The sequence below is a fragment of the Salvelinus fontinalis genome, chromosome 21 (genome assembly GCF_029448725.1).
Source record: "Salvelinus fontinalis isolate EN_2023a chromosome 21, ASM2944872v1, whole genome shotgun sequence".
NCBI classification, from domain to species: Eukaryota; Metazoa; Chordata; class Actinopteri; order Salmoniformes; family Salmonidae; genus Salvelinus; species Salvelinus fontinalis.
The window spans coordinates 20,130,205-20,157,137 of NC_074685.1; the positions used below are offsets into that span (position 1 = coordinate 20,130,205).

Sequence of the window (26,933 nt, forward strand, 5' to 3'; positions counted from 1 at the left end):
CTGAAATTAGGCAAACTATTATAATTTTAGCAACCAGGAAATGGTGGAGGGATTTATGCATATTGTGCCTTTAAGGGTTTGGTTTAACATCAGATTTCATGACTTTGTGGCTGTGCCAGCTAGTGACCACTCTGCAGAGGTGCCTCCAGTACATGAGTCATCTCAATAAATGCCAGCCTGCTCCCTACTTCCTTATCTCTAAACTGACACATGTCACCGCTGAGGAAGTTTCTCACACAGATTTCTATAATTAATGTTTGATAGAAAAAAGCACAAATAAACTCCACTTAATTAACATTGGAAAGTGTCGCCGTTGTTTAGTCAGTAACTGGGGACTGAATAATACTAATACGTATTCATGAGATGAATGTAAGTTATGTAAATGCCACCAGGGGGTAGACCATAGGGACAGAGAGTATGCTAAGGAGCAGTGAATGTGGCTGTCAATCATCACAGCACTAGGCTGACCAGTAATCCCACACCACTGCAGGGGAGAGGGCTGGTAATATGAGACACATAAGTGACAGTTCGGAATTTGGTCATACTCTAGGTGTCATAAAAAAATGCACCCCTCTCTTCAACATTTAACATTTTTCCACACGACCCTCCCCTTGCACTGTAAAATAAATTGCACAACCTCCCCCTCAAACATAATGATTACCAACACAAATAACAATAACTGTAGTAAACTTTATGTTTATAAACAGTATGCGCGTCGAAAAGTGTAGTGCATAAAGGAAGTACCAACGCACCTTAATAGAGAAGGTGCATGCAAGCAGATTAGGATATTTGGCTGTATGGGAAACATGATATAGTAAAACCTGTAAAATGGGGAAAAGCCATGTGCCCAATAGAAAAATCACACAACCCTCCCCAAAGCAAAACAAATTAGTCAGATAACCTTCCCCACTGTATAAATTGAAACTGAGTCCAATGGGAGCCAAGTGCACTAAAGTTTAGCTCAGAAGTTCAGTTGCTCAGTAGTGAAATTGTTATTATTTATGAGTTGTCTCTTCGGGAGAGGGTCGTTCGGGGTTCTAACAACATTATTGTTATTCATGAACATCGTTGAACTGAGTCTGCTGAGTAAGCAGCACACCATGACAGTTGCTTTAACCCATAATACATCATTAGGCCTCATTTTCCCAGACCACATGGCCTGACCAGGAAAACTCCTGGCCCTACCCATAATCCATCAAATCTGCTATTACAGTATCTTGAATCGTAATCAACAAGAACCAGGTGACACTAACCTCTGACCGAAGGTGTTCTCCTTGCGGTGACAGTGAAGGGTGATGACCCTGTGTCCCTCGCTCCTCACGTCCTGACTCACTGTCCACAGGACTGGGTTACTGGCCCTCGCCCCCAGGAACGCCACGCCATCCTTCGACTTCACTCTGGAGGAGAGAGAGGGAAGATGTCAGACAGCAACATTAAATGGGACTGATTATTATGTCTGCATTCTAAATGGTCCTGGTCAAAAGTAGTGCACTATATAGTAAAAAGGGTGCCATGGCTTTAATGTGATGTCACTGGTCTAGTGACCAATAGATCTAGTGACAGTAGATTGATTCAGGTCCATTCTGATCCAGATCCAGATTCCATACAATGTATATTGAACAGAAAGATCACAGTTCACCTTGGGAGAGTTGGCTCTAAGAAAAACAAAAAATGCCTCACAGACTGCTGTTTTCTTGTCTAGGATGAAATTCATGTGATTTGCAGGCTACAAATTATGGCATAAAGACAACAGATGGCATGTTGGCTGTTTAAAACAATAAGGATGTTGGATTGACTTTGAATTAACCTTCGAAGAACACATTGTGGAACTATAATTAGAGGTTCACAACAAGCCAGGAACACTACTTACATCCAAGACAGGTTATAAAACCTACAACGGGAAGTTAATAGCCTGTGTCCATGCTGACTCACTCTACAGCTGTAAACAGGTGATGCAGTCTTCTATTTTATTTCATCCACACCTGTGGTTTAAAAGAGTATTCAGGCAAGAGCTGTACACTCTCATTTGATCTCTGCCATTACCCATGGTTACACCTAGCTGGAGAGAAGCCAGTCACCAACCTGCTCCTGTTCTCTATTCTAACACATGCTAAACTCCATTCTCTGCCTTGTCATAGGATATTGCACGGATGTGCCTAAGTGGCTGTTCCTACCCTTTTCCATCATGAAAAATTGCACTGCTTCAAGACTGTGACACTAAAGAATCAGTCTTTAAAGAAAACATTTAAAAATAGGAAGGATAGATACAATAGGAAGAAAGTCAGGCAACAAAAAAAAGACAGTGAAAAATCACTGGATTAAGTGGATTTAAGTGGATTACGGATTAAATGATATGACATGCTATTCAATAAAATCCTTTCTCTGTAATTATTATTACCTGATTGAGCTAATCATGTAAATGTAATTAACTAGAAGGTCGGGGCATCACAAAATAATATTTATAGAGCTGTTATCTTCCGAATAAACTCTTAAAGTATGTAATATTTTACATCAATAGCAGTCAATATTAATCGTCACCTCATTTCAGTCTCATCTGAAAGTTGTAAATTCTTGGTTATCTTCACGAACCCTGGCTAACAAGTTGAATCAGCAATACAAAATTGGGTTTAATTATTTATTTACTAAATACTTAATTAATCACACAGAATTACATATACACAGAATGAATCATACCTTGACCTCAAATTATGTCATAAAGTAAAACGTCCCTAGCGGACGGAACAGATATGACAGCTGGTTACACCAAGAAAAGGGGGGTTGGGTTTGAGTGAAAGAGCGGGAAGACTGAAGAACAAAGGGAGAAGCGATGTCTCTATCGTAAATACAGGATCTTATGCATTCTAAATTACCGGCCATTTGGAAAAGGAAAATGCAATGAATATTTACTCTGAGCTGCGCTTCAATAGGTTGGTGGTAGATGGAAGGCCGAGTTGCCCAAGAGTTCTTCCATCCTTTGAAGAGCGTCTCTGGTGGTAAACTGTACCCGTTTTAGTTACGTCGTTGTGTGGTAGACGGTATACTCTGTCTGTCCTTTCCCAGTCCACGCTTGGCGGCGTGGACTGGGAAGGACAGAGGTGATTATGATTGTCATAAACCTACCCCCAGGCCAGCGTCATGACACTGGGAAGAAACATGGTAGATGGGAGAATTTTTTCCCCCAAAAAATTTACAAAAATTGAAGAATGTCCTCGATGCACTACTGAAAACGGACTTCTAACGCGCTGAGAAAGTTGTGACATTATGGCAGATCACAACGGAAAAACTGTGCTCGGACCAAAGGGAGAGCGCGGCACACATCTCCCAACTCAGCCCGGCTTCTCCTTTGATCTTATCAGGGAGCTGCAGCTAGCAGTAATAACTGGCCTGTGTTCAGCGTGGAGCTCCTGACGAGCCCAGATAAAGGCCAGCTAGAGCCAACACTGCTGCCTATGTGGCTGAGGAGGTGACTGATGGCTCCCAGCTCTCTGCATCCCAAATGGCACCCTATTACATACATCCCTAAAACTCAACTCTGGACCTCGAAGCTAGTTCCACTGCACTTTTTCATTGTTTCGCTCTAGTCAGGAACTGATTTAGACCTGGGTGGGTGCAATTCATTATCAGGTAGAACTGAAAACCAGCAGACTCCGGACCTCGTATTGTAAGAGTTGAATGCTCCCTGCCCTACAGAGTGCACTACTTTTGGTCAAAAGTAGTACACTAAATATGGAATAGGGTGCCATTTAAGAAGCATCCTGTGTAGAGATTCATACTGTAATGACTCCATGCTGAATACAGGTGGTAACAATAAATAGTTTACATACAAATCTACAGCCCACATGTACAGTAGTATACACCTCCATAGTGTTCAGAGATTAAACATCAAACGTAAGATCTCTCTCTCTCTCTCTCTCTCTCTCTCTGATACAGTAAGTCAGACCTCCAGAGCAGTTCATGCTCAGTAACATATGCTGTCCATGTCTTGAAATGAACAAGCATTGCACTTCTACTGCTGTTTTTCTTTTTTCTCCTCTGTCCCTTTCTCTCTCGCTTTATCTCTCTCTCTTCTCCTTCCTCTGCCCCCACCGCTTTATCTGTCTCCCTCACCAGCTCTCCTTTTCCTTCCTCTGCACCCCCCCCCCCCCCCCCACCTCCTCTCTCTCTCATCCATCCATTCGACATGCAAACTCCAGAAAACAAGTATCAGGGGTAAATTAAGAAATGTCATGTTTCAAATGAGATTGGTTTGGCTAATATGATTTCTGGGGAGTGGGTGAGAGGAGACAAAATAAAGAGTAGGCCCACTTTCTCATGCATCAGCACATGAAGCAGACTTCCACAGAAACCTGTGCATTAGTTAGATGAGTATTTACATATGTGATGAGGGTGTCAGCAGAGACTGGGAGAGAGGCTGATCTCACTCTCTGATGGTTGTGCACAAAAGACACACCAGGGCTGTCAGTGGCCAAACAGCACGTCAACGCGGCCGCTCTAAGCCTAATGAAATTCCACCACTTTTCAACCTTATTGTTACCACCTTGTTACCACCTCATTATCTCCAGCACAATACCAGTGTCTACATATGTGAAAACGGCACATTTAAAAAAAATATTAAGTGAAAAATGTATACCGGATGACATCATCAAACTTTACAACATTTTAAAAACAGTGCTTTTCAAACATTATGAGATTCATGCTGATGTGGGAAGCAAGAAAATACCCTCCCACTGGTTAGAAACTCATAGATATTACAAGATATTACAGAGAAGCCTTTTTATAGGACCTTTCTTTTTCTCTTTTTAACCACAGATCATAGAAACGTGCTGTTTTCACATATGTAGACACTGGTTTGGTGCTGGAGATAAAGAATATCAAGTTGAAAAATGGCAGTATTATCCTTTAAACATGAGCACTATGAAAGGGGCAGGGTTGGGACTGGTGAGAGTGATGCACTGCTGTGTAAATCATTTGGGAAACCTATGTATATCTTCTACATACATGGATATAGCCTACACTACAAATTCAATACACACACATACACACAGCACACGCATACACACACATGCACAGACACAACTGATGCACAAACATACAGCTGCATTAACCAATACCAGCCCCGGGGTCAGATTACCCCAGCTCTCACATAATGGCTTTTAATTGGTGGAAAATACTGAGCTGGGGTATATAGAGTACGAGTTCACAATAATCTACAAAAAAAGGGACAATATGAATGGGAGAAAAGAGGGCTAAAATATCCCTTAAATCTGTCAGACCAGTCTATTCAGATGACAATTACACCATGTTTCATTATACTGAAACATTATATTACCATCATAACATGTATACAAGGTCTGGCTTCAAATAATACAGTTCTACCAAATGAATAGACACTGACACATAAAAATACATATTTATGCCAGATTTCCAAAAGCACACTTTTCGTTCCCATGGTAATGAGTGGAGAGGAGAGCTGGCTGAGACAAAGACTTGGCAGTTAAGAGGTAAGATGGCCAGAGAGCACGGTGCAGGTGGTGATTGGCCTACCTGGGAGTTCAATGAGCTGTATAAGGCCATAAGCAAACAAGAAAATGCTCATCCAGAGGCGGCGCTCCTAGTGGCCGGTGATTTTAATGCAGGAAAACTGAAATCCGTTTTACCTCATTTCTATTCGGCAAGTCACCTGTGCAACTAGAGGGATAAAAACTCTAGATTACATTTACTCCATACACAGAGACACATACAAAGCTCTCCCCCGCTCTCCATTTGGCAAATCGGACCATAACTTTATCCTCCTGATTCCTGCTTACAAGCAAAAACTCAGGAACAGGAAGTACCAGTGACACGCCCAAGATGGAAGTGGTCCGATGAAGCAGGACTGTTTGCCGAGCACAGACTGGAATATGTTCTGGGATTCATCTGATGACATTGAGGAGTTTACCACATCAGTCACCTGTTTCATTAATAAGATCATACGTACATATCCCAACCAGAACCCATGGATTACAGGCAACATCCGCACAGAGCTAAAAGCGGACACTAATCTGGACATAATAAATCCCGCTACGCCCTCCGACAAACCATCAAACAGGCAAAGCGGCAAAAAAAGGACTAAGATCAAATCTTACTACACTGGCTCTGACTCTCGTCGGATGTGGCAGGGCTTGCAAACTATCACGGATTACAAAGGGAAGCCCAGCTGAGAGCTGCCCATTGATGCGACCCTACCAGACAAGCTAAATGCCTTCTATGCTCAACTCGAGGCAAGCAACACTGAACCATGTGTGAGAGCACCAGCTTTTCCGGACGACTGTATGATCATGCTCTCCTTAGCCGATGTGAGTAAGACTTTTAAACAGGTTAACATTAAAAAGTCCACAGGACCAGACGGATTGTGCTAACAAGTGTCTTCACTGACATGTTCAACCTCTCTCTAACCCAGTCTGTAATACCTACATATTTCAAGCATACCACCATACTTTGTGTGCCTAAGAACACTGGTCATGTCTTACATCAACACCATCATCCCAGAAACCCTGGACCCAATTCATATACCACCCCAACAGATCCACAGATGACGCAATCTCTATTGCACTCCACACTTCCCTTCCCCACCTGGACAAAAGGACCACCGACATGAGAATGCTGTTCATTGACTACAGCTCAGTGCTCAACACTAAATTGCTCTACAAGCTCATCACTAAGCTAAGGACCCTGGGACTGAACACCTCCCTCTGCAACTGGATCCTGGACTTCCTGATGGGCCACCCTCAGGTGGTGAGGGTAGGCAACAACACATCTGCCACATTGACCCTCAACACAGGGGGCCCCTCAGGGGTGCGTGCTCAGTCCCCTCCTGTACTGCCTATTCACCCACGACCACGTGGCCACACACCACTCCAACATCATCATTAAGTTTGCCGATGACACAACAGTGGTAGGCCTGATCACTGACGACGGTTGATGCAGCATATAGAGAGGAAGTCAGAGACCTGGCAGTGTGGTACCAGGACTACAAAATGTCCCTCAACGTGGGCACGACAAAGGAGGGAAACGGAGGGCCGAACACGCCCCCATTCACATTTACATTTACATTTAAGTCATTTAGCAGACGCTCTTATCCAGAGCGACTTATTCACATCGGTGGGGCTGCAGTAGAGTTGCTCAAGAGCTTCAAGTTTCCTCATTGGCCACATCACTAAGGACCTACCATGGTCCAAAGACACCAACACAGTCATGAAGAGGACACGATAACGCCTCTTCCCCCTCAGTAGGCTGAAAAGATTTGGCATGTGTCCAGATCCTCAAAAAGTTCTACAGCTGCACTATTGAGAGCATCTTGATTGGCTACATCACCACTTGGTATGGCAACTGACCGCAAGGTGCTACAGAAGGTAATGCGTACAGCCCAGTACATCACTGGGACCGAACTCCCTGCCATCCAAGAACTCTATACCAGGCTGTGTCAGAGGAAGGCCATAAAAAGACTCCAACCACCCAAGACCATAGACTGTTCTCTCTGCTACCACACTGTAATCGGTACCTGAGCGCCAAGTCTTTGACCAAAAGGCACCTGAACAGCTTCTATCCCCAAGCCATAAGATTACTGAACAGTTTATCAAATGGCTACCCAGACAATTTACATAATTTCTTTATCTTAATTGTTTTAAACTGACTCCCTTGCAATGACTCTATGCACACTCACTAGACTCTACCCACACACTCACACATACTACACTGATACTCCAACATACACACACACTACATATGCTCACACACACACACACACACACACACACACACACACACAGACACACTTTCACATTTCACATATGCTGCTGCTACTTGAAGTGTGTCTGCTCAAAAAAATAAAGGGAACACTTAAACAACACAATGTAACTCCAAGTCAATCACACTTCTGTGAAATCAAACTGTCCACTTAGGAAGCAACACTGATTGACAATAAATTTCACATGCTGTTGTGCAAATGGAATAGACAACAGGTGGAAATTATAGGCAATTAGCAAGACACCCCCAATAAAGGAGTGGTTCTGCAGGTGGTGACCACAGACCACTTCTCAGTTCCTATGCTTCCTGGCTGATGTTTTGGTCACTTTTGAATGCTGGCGGTGCTTTCACTCTAGTGGTTGCATGAGACGGAGTCTACAACCCACACAAGTGGCTCAGGTAGTGCAGCTCATCCAGGATGGCACATCAATGCGAGCTGTGGCAAGAAGGTTTGCTGTGTCTGTCAACGTAGTGTCCAGAGCATGGAGGCGCTACCAGGAGACAGGCCAGTACATCAGGAGACGTGGAGGAGGCCGTAGGAGGGCAACAACCCAGCAGCAGGACCGCTACCTCCGCATTTGTGCAAGGAGGAGCACTGCCAGAGCCCTGCAAAATGACCTCCAGCAGGCCACAAATGTGCATGTATCTGCTCAAACGGTCAGAAACAGACTCCATGAGGGTGGTATGATGGCCCGACGTCCACAGGTGGGGGTTGTGCTTACAGCCCAACACTGTGCAGGACGTTTGGCATTTGCCAGAGAACACCGAGATTGGCAAATTCGCCACTGGCGCCATGTGCTCTTCACAGATGAAAGCAGGTTCACACTGAGCACATTAGCACATGTGACAGACGTGACAGAGTCTGGAGACGCCGTGGAGAACGTTCTGCTGCATGCAACATCCTCCAGCATGACCGGTTTGGCGGTGGGTCAGTCATGGTGTGGGGTGGCATTTCTTTGGGGGGCCGCACAGCCCTCCATGTGCTCGCCAGAGGTAGCCTGACTGCCATTAGGTACCGAGATGAGATCCTCAGCCCCTTGTGAGACCATATGTTGGTGCGGTTGGCCCTGGGTTCCTCCTAATGCAAGACAATGCTAGACCTCATGTGGCTGGAGTGTGTCAGCAGTTCCTGCAAGAGGAAGGCATTGATGCTATGGACTGCCCGTTCCCCAGACCTGAATACAATTGAGCACATCTGGGACATCATGTCTCGCTCCATCCACCAAAGCCACGTTGCACCACAGACTGTCCAGGAGTTGTAGGGAGGTCATACAGGCACGTGGAGGCCACACACACTACTGAGCCTCATTTTGACTTGTTTTAAGGACATTACATCAAAGTTGGATCAGCCTGTAGTGTGGTTTTCCACTTTAATTTTGAGTGTGACTCCAAATCCAGACCTCCATGGGTTGATAAATTTGATTTCCATTGATCATTTTTGTGTGATTTTGTTGTCAGCACATTCAACTATGTAAAGAAAAAAAGTATTTAATAAGAATATTTCATTCATTCAGATCTAGGATGTGTTATTTTAGTGCCTAGTCACTTTTACCCCTCGCTACATGTGCATACTGTATTACCTCAATTACCTCGTACCCCTGCACATTGACTCGGTACCGGTACTCCTTGTGTATCGCCTCGTTATTGTTTTTATTGTGTTACTATTTCATTTTTTATTTAGCAAATATTTGTCTTACTTTTTAACTCTGCACTGTTGGGAGTGGGCTCGTAAGTAAGGATTTCACTGTTACGTCTACATCTGTTGTATTCGGCGCATGTACACAATAACATTTGATTTGATTTGAAGCTTGTATAAAGATCTTGGTGGTGAGGGCTGGGCAGGGACGACGGCTTGATATAAAGGCAGTGTTAGTGGAAGAGAAGGCACGGCGGCTGTCTGCACCAGGCCAGTTTGATTGGTGAAGACTGGACCTATCTGTGGTTAGAGTGTTAGTGACTGTGAGGGCCTAGGAGGTCAGAGACAGTTGGCTGTATTTACTGGAGGGCCCCTCTATCCGTACTCCATCACATATAACAACATATAAATTACATGTGTCATCTGGAATATAGAGTTGAAGTCTGAAGTTTACATACACCTTAGCCAAATACATTTAAACTTAGTTTTTCACAATTCCTGACATTTAATCCTAGTAAAAAATTCCCTGTCTTAGGTCAGTTAGGATCACCACTTTATTTTAAGAATGTGAAATGTCAGAATAATAGTAGAGAGAATGATTTATATCAGCCTTTATTTCTTTCATCACATTCCCAGAGGGTCAGAAGTTTACATGAACTCAATTAGTATTTGGTAGCATTGCCTTTAAATTGTTTAACTTGGGTCAAACGTTTCGGGTAGCCTTCTACAAGCTTCCCACAATAAGTTGGGTGAATTTTGGGCCATTCCTCCTGACAGAGCTGGTGTAACTGAGTCAGTTTTCTAGGCCTCCTTGCTCGCACACGCTTTTTCGGTTCTGCCCACACATTTTCTATAAGATTGAGGTCAGCGCTTTGTGATGGCCACTCCGATACCTTGACTCTGTTGTCCTTAAGCCATTTTGCCACAACTTTGGTATGCTTGGGGTCATTGTCCATTTGGAAGACCCATTTGTGACCAAGTTTTAACTTCCAGACTGATGTCTTGAGATGTTGCTGTGTAAGTGTATGTAAACTTCTGACTTCAACTGTAGCTATATGCCATCTATGGAGTTTACTGTATCAAACCATCATCCATCCCTAAGTGCCTGTGTAACTGAACGACATGGATTCACAGGCACTGAGGGACTAGCCAGTAGACCACTCATACAACCACAGCTAATCCCTCTTGGCCACAGTGGAGTGGATGAAGTATTGTGGAGATGCAGTGAATCGAAAGAAGAGAAAACTGACCTTTATAGGACTATAAACTGATCATTGCTCTGGAGAGAAGAAGGGTGGCTTTGGGATTGCGGGGGAACCATACACACACACACGCACGTGCACGGGTGCACACAGAGACACACACAGCCACATACTCACACACCCTTGCCTATCTGATAGGGCTAGCATACTGGGGGAATGAGCCCTGGGACACGGCTGACCTTTAGGGAAGATCAAAGTGAGAACCCTAGCTCCTACTGATATCAGCCAGTACAAGGACGCCACGCTTCTTACGTCACACACTAGAGAAATAAAAGCAAAAGGACTGTCCGAAAGATACATATGGAACACGGATGTACCCCTGCCTCCAGAGATTCCCTTCTGTGGAATTACCGCAATGATCAACCCCTGAGATCTTAGCAATGGTGATTCTTCAGCCTAATTTGAACTACAACAGATACTTCCTCAAAGGATTCACTCAACTTACTCCATAGAAGCGTATGATAAATTGATTCAATATTGGATACATGAAATACCTAAACCAACAAGCCTCCAGGAGCAACATATTCTCTTCATTTATTCAAAAAAGCTAGATACACCTTATTAAATTTACGCAAGGCCCGAAAATTTGGAAATTGCATTACACCGGTTAACTTGGGCACACAGGTAATTTCCCAGCACCAAGCAGCTGAAACCCATTACCGGCTAAACATTGTCACCAATTCTCCTCTCCTTCTCCCATTTGTAGCTGGAAGAAATTCCCCCCCCTCCTTACCTACTCCACACCCCTCTGTTCTGCAGCTCTCCACCGCACTGAATAACCTCCATTACCCGTGGGCAGAACTGAATTAGACAATAACCAACGACAGCCGAGCGCAGCCGCCTCTGTACAGATAAATAAGTTAGGTGAAACAGTGTGGTGCTGACTTGTCCAGAGTCACTGAAATCCTCAGAGCCGTAGGCTAGTCGCCTACCTGGTAGAGGGAGTGTGGCGGAGTAGACACGGTCAGATGTTAGATTAAGGGGAACTACTTTAATTAATGAGTTGGATGCTGTTCTTTTCATTATCAAGCCTAGTTAAACGTACTGGGGCATGACAACACGACAACTGGGAAAGGAGATTAACACAGATTCACAGTCTTCACCAGACTAAAATAATCTCCAGCTAAGCGTAATGCGTACGACTGCTTCTCTCGTCCTCCTCTCTTTCATTCTAGCTGTCTCTGTTCTTTCTCTCGCTCTCTCCCACTGCCAGGCTTCCTTCATTCCAATCTATTTCTATTTTGTCTCTCTCGTCTATGCCTCTTACTCTACCTCTTTCCTTCCTAATGTATTTCTCTTTTTATCTTCCCTCTCACCCTCAACCACTCTCCCTCTCCTCCCTCTTTCTTACCCGTTTAACTTTTTTCTCTGCTAAAACATAGAGCAGTAAGCAGTGCTGATCTGAGAGAGAAAGTGATATCAGATTGCTTTCAATCCAAACCAACTAGGCCATCCTAGGCCATAGCTGGGCCAATCAAGCTATACTAAGAGATTTTACAGACCAGGCGTAGCTGGGTATATATTAATGTGTAGTGTCATGCTGCATGAATATGACATCTCCTCATTCCACTGATCACCTAACCTACTGCACTAAATATGGTTAGAACTGTATATCTAGGAGATGGAGGGTTGTGAGGGTTAAAAAAACATTTCACTACTGCTGAGGGGAGGAGGATCAAGTTGAGTATTACTTAGTATTTTAACTTCGAGTGGATGGTATTGAGTGGTCCTTATTGGAGGTGATGCTGAGTGTCACCAATTCCCCCCAATCCCCCCCACAATCAGTTTGACTTACTGCACAGTACTTTACTGTAAGCCTATGACAAACATAGGCTACCTATCCCTATGCTGGTTATAGATGGCAACATCTTCAAGAGACTTTGGGTAATTGAAAATTGCTACATAAGTCCTGCGTATTATTATTGTTATTGTTAATATCAACATATCCTGATCTCTTTTTCAAGCAGGTTTGATTGAAAGTATTGCACTAAAAGCAGTGGAAACATGTCGATGGCTATACTGATTACATGGGGGTGTAAAAGGTGGGGGGGCAAAAGTGAAGAAGGAGAGAGGAGAGGGAAGACGTGAGATGAGAGGGGTTTCTGTGATTGCCTGAAGCCCATCTCTCCCTCCATCCAGCCAGAGAAGAAAGAGACAGGAGAGATAGCTGCCTCATCTCAATGTTCTCTTATCCAGCCCTCTCTCTCCACTTCTTTCTTTTCATTTCTTCTTTCACCCCTGCCTTTATTAAATTCCAAAGCAGGCTGAAGACTGACAGAGATTGGCAGCAGCACCATAGATGAACACCAGCATAAAAAAACTCAGAAGAGCGCGGGGGGGGGGGGCTGGCTTCAAATGAGAGGAGGCTCAAACTGGGAACAGTCCATGGCCTCACAACCTTACTGCAGATCAAGAGTAGTCGTACAAGCTGGAGCTCAGAGCTTGAAGGCCAATGCAGGAGACAACTGTCTGGACAGTCACTGAAAGACAGACAGGATGGACTGACAAGCTTCACTGAGCTCTGCGGTCTGTTATTGGGAAGCCTGAACTTTCACCTTGTATGGAGTCTAAGAAATTAACTGTGACTTCGGAGTGGCACGTACTGTAGATTAGCCATGTGACTCACTAGCCCCTGCGGAAGCCTTATGAAAGTACAATCTCTGACATGTGGAAAAATACTGCACATGTTGGTGGAGAAAACAATGTGTTTTTAGTTGGTCTAAAAAGAAAAGGTAAAAGGAAGCAAATTATAGTAGCTCAATAAGATGAATCACAGGGATAGAAAAGCATCATGGCATTTCAGAGTAGGATATCAAATGCCACGGTGTCATAAGTGGTGGCAGGTTTAAAAAGCTCAGCGGGGTGGATGAACCAAGATTAGAGCTCAGTGGAGCAAAACATGTGAACAAACCAAGACATTTTGGCTGCTTCAAGGGGAGCTGACAACAATGAAAAGTATGTGTCAGCTATTCAATCAAATGTAGTTTTTAAATGTATCACCCGTGTGAGATTCTCAAAGCCAGGTGCAGGTGTCACGACTTCCACCGAAGTTGTTCCCTCTCCTTGTTCAGGCGGCGTTCGGCGGTCGACGTCACCGTCACCGACCTTCTAGCCATCGCTGATCCATTTTTCATTTTCCATTGGTTTTGTCTTGTCTTCCATCTCACCTGGTTCCAATCCCATCAATTACATGTTGTGTATTTAACCCTCTGTTTCCCCTCATGTCCTTGTCGATGATTGTTTATTATAAGTGCTTGTGCACGACTATCCTGGTGTGCGTCGGGTTATGTACTCATTATTTGATTGTTCTGTTTTCCGGTGGGGTTTTTGTTATTAAACTGTGCCGTTTGGAAACACAGTTTTTGCTCTCCTGCGTCTGACTTCTCTGCCGCCAATACGCACCCCTTACAGCAGGGCTCTTGCTGCATCCAACTTCAGTGTTGCATCTCACATGACTACACATGTTGCCAGGTTTGGATGGGCTCTTCAAATTACATGAAATTACACTTGTGAAAGTACAACAAACACTGACAAAAATGGAAACTGGCAAGTGATTGGCTATGAGAAAATTGTCTCCATAGAAATGGAGTAAGTAATTAAATGAAGGACAGGGGAGCGAGCATCTGCTCTTGTAAACATGAAAACACGTGGCTAACCTCTATGCTCTACATTGCAAGCTTATAAAATGCCATTGTAAAAAAGGAAAAAAAACTATTTGTGCTGTTTTAACAATTGATTTTCCCATCATCAAGTGTAATGAATCATGTCCTTTTTGTTAGAGCCAACCCAATAGTGCACAACTGTTGCAGAGGACAAAATGTTCTTGAAAACTTTCAGAGAAACTATTTTATCCAAATATGCTAAGTCTCTCAGCCAATGGAACACAAAACATCATCCAAAGACTAAATCAAAAGTATCTTTCTGTCAGCAGTAATCATTGAGCTACGTATATATGAACTGGAGACCCATTCTAGGGAGAGAGTTTTTTTTAATGTTACCCGCAATGTTACCCTAATGTTTGAGTGTCCAGTTCTCCTTTAGGGGAACATTCTATCTATGTTAGCAAAAACATTCAGATGATTTCTTTGCATGTTTTGCTGTTAAAGTTACGAGAACATTCCGTTAATGTCTAGCAAAACTTATCTAGAACATGGTTAGTGCTTTCACAGTGCTTTCAAACACATTGCTAAGAATGTGATAGTAGGGTGACTCCCCTAGCAGGGAACCTAGGCCATCTGCACCAATGACAAGAACCCTAACCACTGTCCCAATAAGGGATATCTCTAGGACATGTGCTTATTGGGTCAATATAGTTAGATTAAAACACACTGTTTTGCAATGAAGGTCTACAGTACCCTCAACAGCACTCTGTAGGGTAGCACCATGGTGTAGGCAGAGGACAGCTAGCTTCTGTCATCCTATGGGTACATTGACTTCAATACGAAACCTAGGAGGCTCATGGTTCTCACCCCCTTCCATAGACTTACACAGTAATTATGATAAATTCTGGAGGACGTCCTCCAACCTATCAGAGCTCTTGCAGCATGAACTGACATGACATGTTATCCACCCAATCAAAGGACCAGAGTATGAATCTAGTACTAAAAGCATAAACTACAGCTAGTTAGTACTGCAGTGCATACAATGTGGTGAGTAGTTGACTCAAAGAGAGAAAAAGACGATCATTTTGAAAAAGCTGTACTGCATGATTGTAGCGGGTTTAGTAACGCGTTAATTCTATTAGCTATGCTGTGTGTAGCGATTATGATATGGTTTGGCTGGGAGTTTCTTTTCACCTGGTCACATACATCTGATGTGTTGTGCATTGAAGTCCATAAACAAAGGGAAAAGGTGAGAGAAGGAGAGCACATAGATGCGAGGAGGAATACAACATGACTGCTATGAAAGTGAACTGTGTTTACATGTGATCAAGCAAACGGAACAAAACGGAGATAAATATACCTGCATTTGTCCAATAGAAACTCTCGTTTGCAACTGTTGGACTACTGATTGCACAATAGATCAGCTAGATGCAGGCAAGAGTGTGCAATTAAGGTGGTGTTGAATGTGTCACCTCAAATGTTTTTATTTTTTTTATTTTTTTTATTTCACCTTTATTTACGACCTGTGTGCGTGCACCTATTTTGTAAACTTTCATTCATAGGCTAGGATGTAGCAACCTCATGATGGATAAAGGCAGAATTTGAGTAGTTTATTATCAAATTATCACGTCATCCAGTAACATGACATATATTGGATTAATATAAAATTATCTTCTGCTGTGTAATGAAAAAAAATGTTGTCCTTGAAGAAAATTACTTGAATAATTCAATGGATATTTTTGGCACAAATGTGATAACCAAAGTGTCTTTTTAGGAATTTTCTAATTGGACTTCTCTATAGGGCTATCTATGGGAACTGTTTTTTTTGGCTCGACTTCAGCTAAACTGCAATACCGAAAGTGTCCTCTGAGCGCAGTGGAAAGTGTTCTTCTAAACCGGAACCCTGTGGTATTAATGGATAACTTTGCATAATGTTCACGGAGAAGGAGAGATTAGAATAACTGGAAACGCTCAACAAAGACATGGGTGAGAAAATCAGACAGGGAGGTGACTGAGAGAATGTATAATTTTGGTAAAAAATAAATATAGTGTGTGGGAGAAAAAGAGGCTACAAATATGAAAGAAAGTCAATAAGATGATGACACTAAGGGTTGGGCCAGTGCAACACAGCTCAGTGACTCTCCACTACAGTATAACCCAACAGGCCCCTTAGCCATGGGATGAGTGCAACTAGCTAAATCTGTATGTTAGAGGAAAAACAGTCTTGTAACATTCTGATCGCCGCTGGAGTTAGAGTTAGGATACATGTACATCAGTACAAAAACAACACTGATTTTAAAATGTGTGTCAATGTGGTATTTTTTCGCTTAGGATCACCAAACCATATTTGTGCAACTGTATGCCAATGGACTAAAAACTTCCCATGTTCATGCGCTTACAGGGTTTTAAAGACTATGGGCCAGCAAATCACCCAAATTAATGACGTCCTATCATATCCTGGCAGCCAGATGCAGGAGCCCTATGGTCGCTAGTTGCACAGTCCCTTCGTCTTTTAAACCAGAGGATGGGGAAAAACACACCATGCAGACGGCTCTGTTCCCATAAGTCCTCCCTGACCTGACGGTGGGTCCAGGGGGACCAGAATTAGTGATCATATGGAATCTGCTGGGCTAGGACGGATCATCCCAGAGTGATGCGATATTTGGACGGGAGCTGGAGGGGGACTAGTGGGATTATCACAAGATGTGCTGGGCCAGATTAGGGAGAGGACGTAAACCTGATGGAGAACGGGTTACAGATTAACACTGCTGGTCAGTCAACGCAACTCCAATAGGCTACAGATAATAATAACACCTCTACTGTATACAATAGATTAGATACATCATACATTCTCAGATTAGATCCTTCTAACTGTCCTAGTTTCAATAAATACTATAGATGAATAAATTCCACTAACATTAGGATGAGGTTGTATGTTTCTGCTAGAGCCACATAAAACAAAGAATAAATAAATATTTATTGACACATACACTGGATAGGTGCAGTGAAATGGGTTGTTTTACAACAGTCACCATAATGTGAAGGTGATGGATCACTTTGATCTGACTTTGAAAAAATGTATATTTGATTTAGACATAACGCTACTGTTGATAATGCTAGACATACAGTACATGACACGTTCACACATATACACATGCATGCACTCAAGCACACACAGACACAAACATGCATATTCATTATTGAAACATACCGTATGACATTTTTTTATTTTTATTTATTTATTTAACCTTTATTTAACCAGGTAGGCAAATTGAGAACACGTTCTCATTTACAATTGCGACCTGGCCAAGATAAAGCAAAGCAGTTCGACACATACAACAACACATAGTTACACATGGAGTAAAAACAAACATATAGTCAATAATACAGTGAAAAAAAAAAAAAAAAAAAAAATAAGTCTATATACAATGTGAGCAAGTGAGGTGAGATAAGGGAGGTGAAGGCAAACAGATATATGTATAAATAAATAAAAATATAAAAAGGCCATGGAGGCGAAGTGAGTACAACACAGCAAGTAAAATAAAAACAAAAAAAAACACTGGAATGGTTGGTTTGCATTGGAAGAAAGTGCAAAGTAGAGACAGAAATAATGGGGTGCAAAGGAGCAAAATAAATTAATAAATAAATACAGTAGGTAAAGAGGTAGTTGTTTGGGCTAAATTGTAGATGGGTTATGTACAGGTGCAGTAATCTATGAGCTGCTCTGACAGCTGGTGCTTAAAGCTAGTGAGGGAGATAGGTGTTTCCAGTTTCAGAGATTTTTGTAGTTCGTTCCAGTCATTGGCAGCAGAGAACTGGAAGGAGAGGCGTCCAAAGGAAGAATTGGTTTTGGGGGTGACTAGAGAGATATACCTGCTGGAGCGCGTGCTACGGGTAGGTGCTGCTATGGTGACCAGCGAGCTGAGATAAGGGGGGACTTTACCTAGCAGGGTCTTGTAGATGACCTGGAACCAATGGGTTTGGCGACGAGTATGAAGCGAGGGCCAGCCAACGAGAGTGTACAGGTCGCAGTGGTGGGTAGTATATGGGGCTTTGGTGACAAAACGGATGGCACTGTGATAGACTGCATCCAATTTATTGAGTAGGGTTTTGGAGGCTATTTTGTAAATGACATCACCGAAGTCGAGGATTGGTAGGATGGTCAGTTTTACAAGGGTATGTTTGGCAGCATGAGTAAAGGATGCTTTGTTGCGGAATAGGAAGCCAATTCTAGATTTGACTTTGGATTGGAGATGTTTGATGTGGGTCTGGAAGGAGAGTTTACAGTCTAACCAGACACCTAGGTATTTGTAGTTGTCCACATATTCTAAGTCAGAGCCGTCCAAAGTAGTGATGTTGGACAGGCGGGCAGGAGCAGGCAGCGATCGGTTGAAGAGCATGCATTTGGTTTTACTTGTATTTAAGAGCAGTTGGAGGCCACGGAAGGAGAGTTGTATGGCATTGAAGCTCGCCTGGAGGGTTGTTAACACAGTGTCAAAAGAAGGGCCAGAAGTATACAGAATAGTGTCGTCTGCGTAGAGGTGGATCAGAGAATCACCAGCAGCAAGAGCGACATCATTGATGTAAACAGAGAAGAGAGTCGGTCCAAGAATTGAACCCTGTGGCACCCCCATAGAGACTGCCAGAGGCCCGGACAACAGACCCTCCGATTTGACACACTGAACTCGATCAGAGAAGTAGTTGGTGAACCAGGCGAGGCAATCATTAGAGAAACCAAGGCTGTCGAGTCTGCCAATGAGGATGTGGTGATTGACAGAGTCAAAAGCCTTGGCCAGGTCAATGAATACGGCTGCACAGTATTGTTTCCTATCGATGGCGGTTACGATATCGTTTATGACCTTGAGCGTGGCTGAGGTGCACCCATGACCAGCTCTGAAACCAGATTGCATAGCGGAGAAGGTGTGGTGTGATTCGAAATGGTCGGTAATCTGTTTGTTGACTTGGCTTTCGAAGACCTTAGAAAGGCAGGGTAGGATAGATATAGGTCTGTAGCAGTTAGGGTCAAGGGTGTCCCCCCCTTTGAAACATCCATGTAGGAACATCAGTCATTCACTGAATCTGAATGCACTGCTTTATCGATTCTTTAACAAAACATGTCAGATTTCTCTGCCAGAACTTTAATTGAAAACTTGTGTCAAATGGAAAATGTACAGCACTGTCAAAAGCTAAACGAACAGCACACATGTCAAAGAGGAAGAACAAAACAATCAGAATTACCATACATATGCAAATAAAATAAAAAATTAAGTCATTTTTGCAAAAATTAATCTTTGGCAATCCCTGAAACATTTTAATCAGAATCGTTACAAATGGTTGATTATTCATTATGTCCTGTAATTAGATCATAAATGGTATGGATATATTAGGTGATGCTTTCGAAGGAGATCACACGCTGGGGACAAATAGAAAAGCCAGCTAAGGACGGATGACGATTAAATATGAGTATTTTTAATTGCAAACGGGGATATGTATTCCTCTGCCAGGTCTCTATAGAGAGAAATTCATCTGATTGATCCATTGTTGCATTTCACACATGTACAAGTGTGTATTAATACGGATATATGAATTGGAAATGTGTTTTTTGCACATTAGTTAAATGGTGTGTGACGCCGATGTCTTATGTGGGTGTGAGTGAGTGAGAGTTCCATGGGCATAACTCCTAATGCTGCTATGATCACAACTTTATCTTAGTTTGTTTTTTACCATTTCTGATAGGGCTGAAGATGAAAGTTTAGGAACAAGTAGATGGAGATAACAATGGCAGAACCAGGGAAGTACCGGCTCAACGCACTTCAAAGTTCTCCACTTCTGTCCATATCCACCCACCCCTACTCTTCTCTGTATGCCCTGGGGGACAGAGTAATGACCAAGCTGACTTGCTTGTCCCTGAGGCAGGCTGGTCATGCTGCATGTGTTCATCATTTCTGCTCTGCTCTCCTATCCTCTGTTATTGGTTAATGCCTTAGTGGGACATCAGATATATCAATTGGGGGCTGATCTTAAAAAGCTGACACGTAAGTGAGCACATTATCCCTATTTGCACTTCATTGCGTGCACCGCTGGGCAGTGCTGAACACTCACAATCAGCAGACAGCACAGGACAGGGTCCCAGTCATAACATACACAGGTTCAGATGTACTGTAGGACAGGGACAAGCGAAAGAGGAGAACGGGGAGAGTAGGCGGAGAGGGAAAGAGGGAGAGAGTGGAGAGTGGAGGAAGACGGAGGGATGATTCAGAGGTTGAATAATTTACTTTGACAAAGGCCCAAAGGAAACCTGCGGGTGAGCTCTGATGGGTAATCTGCTTGACTTTGGAAAAATAGAGACGAGCACAATTTTTTTTTGCCAAACACATCCTTTCTGTTTTTTTCTAATTTCTTCCTACAAAATTGCTCATGGGATTTTGCACTCATGGCACTTATGTTTGTTCCTTAAATTGCTCTGATTAGTTTGTGAAGGGGACCTTTTATTAATAAAAAAATATGAAATCAGATTGCATTGTGGAGCATGCAATCTACAAAAAGCTACAGATGCTCCCTGCTTCCCTGCTGTATATCTCGTTCCTTCCATCTATCCCTCTGCTTGTGATTTTTACTCTCCATCTCGCCACTCTCCCTCCCTCCATCTCTCTCTGGCTCTCTCTCACCACTCTCCCTCCATCTCTCTCTCTCTTCCTCTGCTCTCCCTCCAGCTCTCCTCATCCGAGGCCCGATTCTACCAAGCAAAACCGAATTTAATGATAACATCCCTAACAGTGAATTAACTTCATTAATAAGCTTTTGATAAACCCAACACCTTTTACTGTCGGTTGAGTTAATAAACCACCATCTCTATTTGATACATAGCCTACTCTATCAAAAATGTGATGATGTTTAGGAGGTAAATCTGCTTAGAGCAATAAACATCAAATTTGACTTGAAGAGGTATGGGTGTGAGTTTGAGTTATTGCTGAAGGTACATTGACAAACACATGCTGTACATGCAAATTGCACACAAATACAAAGGTTAGTTGTGTCATTCCACCTATTGGGTACTTTTTGAGTAGTCCTACTTGGTAAAAGGGGAGGCAGGTAACCTAGCGGTTAAGAGTGTTGGGCCAGTAACTGAAAGGTTGCTGGTTCGAATCCCCGAGCTTACTAAGTGAAAAATAATTCAATGTCCGTTGAGCAAGCCACTTAACCCTAATTGTTCCAGTATGTCTCTCTAGACAAGAGCGTCTGACTAAAATGTTTTTTTTTAAGTAGTGACACCTAATTTTAAGATTCTATCAAAATGAGCACATGTTCAACTTAATAAATAAAAAAATATTTCCCATCTTTAAAAAAAATACTACATTAAGTGCCAAACAAAGTAACACGGTTGACTGTAACAGGGTTGATGATTCATCTTAAATCAGCCATAGACCCCCTTGTGACGGGGGGAATGGAAGCTTGTTGTGTACAACAGGGAGGGGCAATTGAATGCAAGACATTTAAAAAATATATGTTTTTAATTGTTAAACATTTCTGTCTATACATGGGAAACATGGTTGACATGTTCTACTCGACCCACTCAGTCTTCTACCACAAAACACCAGAAAATTGCCAAAAAGATTAGAGATGGCTCAACAGCTTTTACACTAGTTTGACTATAAGATGCTCAATGTTTAATTTGAAAACACATATTTAAAATTGGAAAGTTTCAGCATAATATGTTATTATAGTAAAGCGAGAGCTCACGCAACAGGGTTGACATTAAAATTAGGGACAAAAATGAATCACTAATTACATTAAATAAATAATCATCTTCAGAAATGACTTTGTCAAAGCAACATAATAACTAGGGCTTTACAATGATGGTGAAAACCTGGAGAAATGTTGGGGTTAAGTGGGTTAACATTTTCCTTGAAGTCACAGAGGGACATGTCAAAATTAATTATGAACTTTATTCATATAAAAAATCGGATTTATTGAATTTTCCATGTAATCTATATTAAAGACCACTTCATTTAATATAATATACTTTTAAAATTCAATATTGGTGCCCAATTGTACTTAAAATATTATAGGGATGCAAAAGGCACTCATTTTGTGGATCGACCCAGTTCTGTTTACACACACACACACAGCTCAAGACCCCAGCTCACCCATCTCCATGCAGGTCCTTATTAACGCTCTACAGTGGATTAGATGGCAGAAATATGGCATCCTAGGGGCAAATGGGCTGAATGTTTTAACGAGGCTGCAGCCCACTTTATTCCCTCCCATGTAGCAGTTATCTATCAGCTACTATGGCCATGCGGCCCTGAGCACAGCTTACACTTCACAGGTTATCCACCTCTGCCACTGGATATTTACATTGATCCCTACTTTTACATTCTAGGTCCCCTAGAGCCATAATACAGGAGCACTGGGACAGGCCTTGCTATGTCTAATCCCCATGGTCCAGAATCAAACACTCTCCTCACAATGTTTGGACTGAGGGAGTTGAGAGTAAGATAAGTGAGAACATACACACACACACACACACACACACACACACGCACACAAACACCCACAGACAAGTCCACTATGAATACACACACACGCACACAAACACCCACAGACAAGTTCACTATGAATACACACACAGGTACCCTGCACGCGTGTGCGTGTGCGCGCACGCGCACACACACACACACACAGACACACAGACACACAGACACACACACACTGTGTCATAAGCCCTGCTCAGTTTGAGAGGTGTGCTCACAGGAGGGCCTCACAACCACAGAGCTAGGTGTCTGAGTAGAACCCAGGGGAGACACTGTCAGAGAAACAGACAGTGTTCCGAGAGTTCCTAGACATGAGAACCACTACAAAGACTCCGTTTTGGCATTTCCGTGTAAAAAGCCCCATGAGCACTTACATGTGAAGTTCATAGGAGCACATCAAATTTAGTGTCAATGAAAGTGTATATTTTTTTGAATTTAAGGCATTTATAAATGTTTCAACCATTTTCCACCCTAAAAATGCAAAGGCAATGATTTCTGGTCAAACAGACATACACGGGGTCTAAGAAAACATCCAGCATAGAACATCTATAACGGGAATTCATAGTAGTCACAAATCACAGTTGGTTCACATGCTACTGTTCTCCCTTCCACTGGCATAGCTCTGCTGTTATGTTCAGCTCAATGTTCTCTTTCTCTCACGTGGTAGTCAAAGCAAAAGTGTGAAAACACTCTGGACAAGCCCTCCCTCTCTCCCCATCTCTCGTCTTACTCTTCAGTTAATGTCACCTCTCCCAGCGATTACTGACATATACCCATGAGGCCCCTCTTTCCATTTCCAGTCCGCACCAACCAAATTTGGTCTTGTTTGGGGGCGGAGCTCATTAGAATAATAGCCAGTGTGCAGAATAATACCCAAACATGCAAAGGAGGATATCAAATGTTCTATCTTTGTGTGCCTATTCAGCATACATCACCATGAAGAGAATGACATTCATAATTATGCATTTCTCTATAGTACAGATCAGGGACCCATGATGTCATTCTGTTACCATCATTCTGTTACCGGGTGTAAATCCATTTACTGCAGTTCAATAACCAAAAGAGATTTTTTTCTAACTAAAGGTGTCATATCATAACATGGGCTATCAGCTTTCTACAGACATCTTTGAATCTTAATTCATAGATATTTAACAAGGTTTTTGAAAAACGTGGTCAGGGAGATTTTACCGACATTCTTTTACCAAACTTTACATCTGCACTGTTCATCGAGTAAATGTGTTTTTGTTAATGATTCTGTGGAAATTGTTCAAAGTAGTCCTTGTGCATAGAGTTGTATGGTTTGTTTAACTTTGCAATCAATGTATTTTATTTGGCAAACTTTTAAAGTGAAAAATATGCAGAATTCTGTTACCATGGAATTGCCCAATTATAAAACCTGCCTTCCAGTGTATCCACTCTAGAGAAATGCCTGGTAATACGCCTGAAAGGCCCAATATGGAGTTGGGTAGTGGGTAGATGGCTGGTGTGTGTTGGGTGTAGTTTGTAGTGTGTGTAGCTCTTATGTAGTAACTCAGTCCTGGGATGCTCTGTGTAGTTCTAAGCAGCTACTCCTGTGTTAGTTCTGCTTGATGATAAGGTTTAAGAAATTTTTCTCTCTCACGGGTACACAACGGGTGACTGTGTGTGTGACCATGCCAAGTTCTTGGCATTATCCCTGGATTGGGGGGCTGGTGTGTGTGATAAAGGAGTTTGAAAGGGCATTATGGAGTTTCTGGTCGTGTGTGTGTGTTTGTGCGCAATGTGCACGTTTACAAAGGTTAGTTGTGTTTGTTCACGTGTGTCTTGTGTGTTATATGCATGTGTGTGTGTGTGTGTGTGTGTGTGTGTGTGTGTGTGTGTGTGTGTGTGTGTGTGTGTGTGTGTGTGTGTGTGTGTGTGTGTGTGTGTGTGTGTGTGTGTGTGTGTGTGTCTGTGTGTGTGTGCGTGTGTCTGTGTGTCTGTGTATTTATGTATAGTGTTGTTGACAAACAGGAACTGTGTTAAGGGATCCTGTGTATAGCGAGTAACACTTCATCATCTATTCATGGGCCCAGGGGCAACTCTCAACCCTCTCCTCTTCTACAGTAGATCTCTTAGGGCAGCTGCTTTTACTGCATATGCTCCCGTCGACATGCATCTGTGGGACTGGACTTGATCCATGGGCGTATGGTAATGCAGCAGCAACCTGGATAGTAATTCATGTTCTAGTCATTATTTAAACTATCATATACTGTATTTCATACTTGACTTGAAAGACTCATATCATTAAATGGATGAAATGTGGATGTGACGATTGTCCTATGTTTGCTATCAAATAAAAGAAATGCCTTATATTACAGATGGACAGCGGCCCACGGCCCTCCTTTTGTAGGCCCGCATATCAATTTCCAAAACAAAACAAAAAATGTAATGTCTGTATATTTTTTTGTGAAGAATAGTAGAACTTTGGTTGTGCATCAGCAGTTTTTCTCTTGTTATGTCAGTCACTGACAGTCACTCAATTAGCCCATGTCAGATTGGTAAATTATTCTAGCCAGCTATCTATGCAAAATATTCTCTCTGCCCCAAAATGTGTTGAATTGCAGAAAACTTGCTTTAAAACTGCAAAAATGTCTCTGCACCCCATGACAAAATGTGTAGAATTACACATACCCATGGGGGGGGGGGGGGGCTAAAACAGGACATTTGTTATGGAACTTTTTATGAAAGCAGTTATTCATTGTATTTATGTGTATTTAGCTGGGTTTTCTGTGCATGCACTCAGTATAAATCTTAAATGGCACAATTCATTTACTGAATAAACAGTATAAGGGGGAATTTAGCAGTTATCTGTAATGGTTATGATAAATGAGGTATTGTTGCACACAGTTGGCTTATAGTCCTAGATAAATGTGCACATATTTTTCTGGTCCTTGTGTACTCAAGTTCAATATAATTTATCGTGGCAGAATCTAAGAAAATATGTGTTCTATTGATAAATATGGAATCCCCTGTGAAGAGACAATCTAGAATTGCAGCAAATGGTTTTAAAATAATTTGTAAATGTTTAATCATTTAAAAACATGTGCCCCTACTTCCAGACAAAGGCAGGTGCCCATGCACACACATACTTACACACACACACACACACACACACACACACACACACACACACACACACACACACACACACACACACACACACACACACACACACACTCCTATGTTTGCTAATCATTAAGACCATACAGATAATTTAAGACTACTGTAAATTCATGATCTGCTTGTCAGGCTAAAGCTTCCCAGTGGAATCGACTCCTTGCCTCATTAGCAATCTAGAGTGGCTGCCATTGAAATAGGATTTGCATCACATTCATAATGCAAATGAAAAACAATTTCCTCATGAACAAATTAACACCATTTTCAAAAGATAAATAGCCCCAGCTGTTTTATAATTTTTACTAAACAATCATATTCATTTCCACGGGTTCCCCAAGGGACATATAGTAATGCATGCTAATGAGCATGCATTAGGTTATCAAAGGTAACTGGGAAATTCTTACACACCGGGGCATCGGATCCAGATAGTGTGTTGTTTTATAGTTAAATATGAATATTTTGTTGGAAAAGAATATTCTATCAGGCAGTTTATCAATTCAACCAGACATGTTATGCTATCCATAACAATTAATATCAGGGGTTAGGCTGATCTTTAACACTGGTCAGAGTAACACGTAATGTGTCTGTACTGTTGGATATAGGCCAGCGGATGGCTGAGAGATCACAGAGGAGAGAAAAGGTTTGAGTAAAGATGTTTTATCCTCCGTGTATTATTGTTAAAGGTCACTAAGATAGGCTTTGCCTCCATTTTTCATACTTATTGTATCTAGGTCTTTTTTTTACTCCCCCTCCTTCTCTCTCCCTCTCCCCTCCCTCTCCCCCTCTCTCTCCCGCTCTCTCGCTCCCCTTCTCTCCTTCCCTCCCTCCCTCTTCCCTTCCTGTTGTGCATATCTCCCTCCATGTATTGAAATGAAGCGGGACCATGTGATGGAGACATTATAGACCCCTAAACCTGATAAGCTGCCATCTCAGTTTACTCCATTCCTCCTCTGTAGCTGATGAATACAAGGGCCTG

General features: G+C 42.4%; 1 protein-coding gene across 1 annotated transcript in view; it reads right to left on the reverse strand.

Moving 5' to 3' along the window:
• Positions 1 to 26,933, reverse strand: part of LOC129818386 (transmembrane protein 132C-like) — a 169,317-nt gene that overhangs the window by 100,638 nt on the left and 41,746 nt on the right. The window contains exon 3 of the mRNA XM_055874221.1: positions 1,254 to 1,397. Coding sequence (XP_055730196.1) covers positions 1,254 to 1,397 — 144 coding nt within the window. The remainder of the gene's footprint in view (positions 1 to 1,253; positions 1,398 to 26,933) is intronic.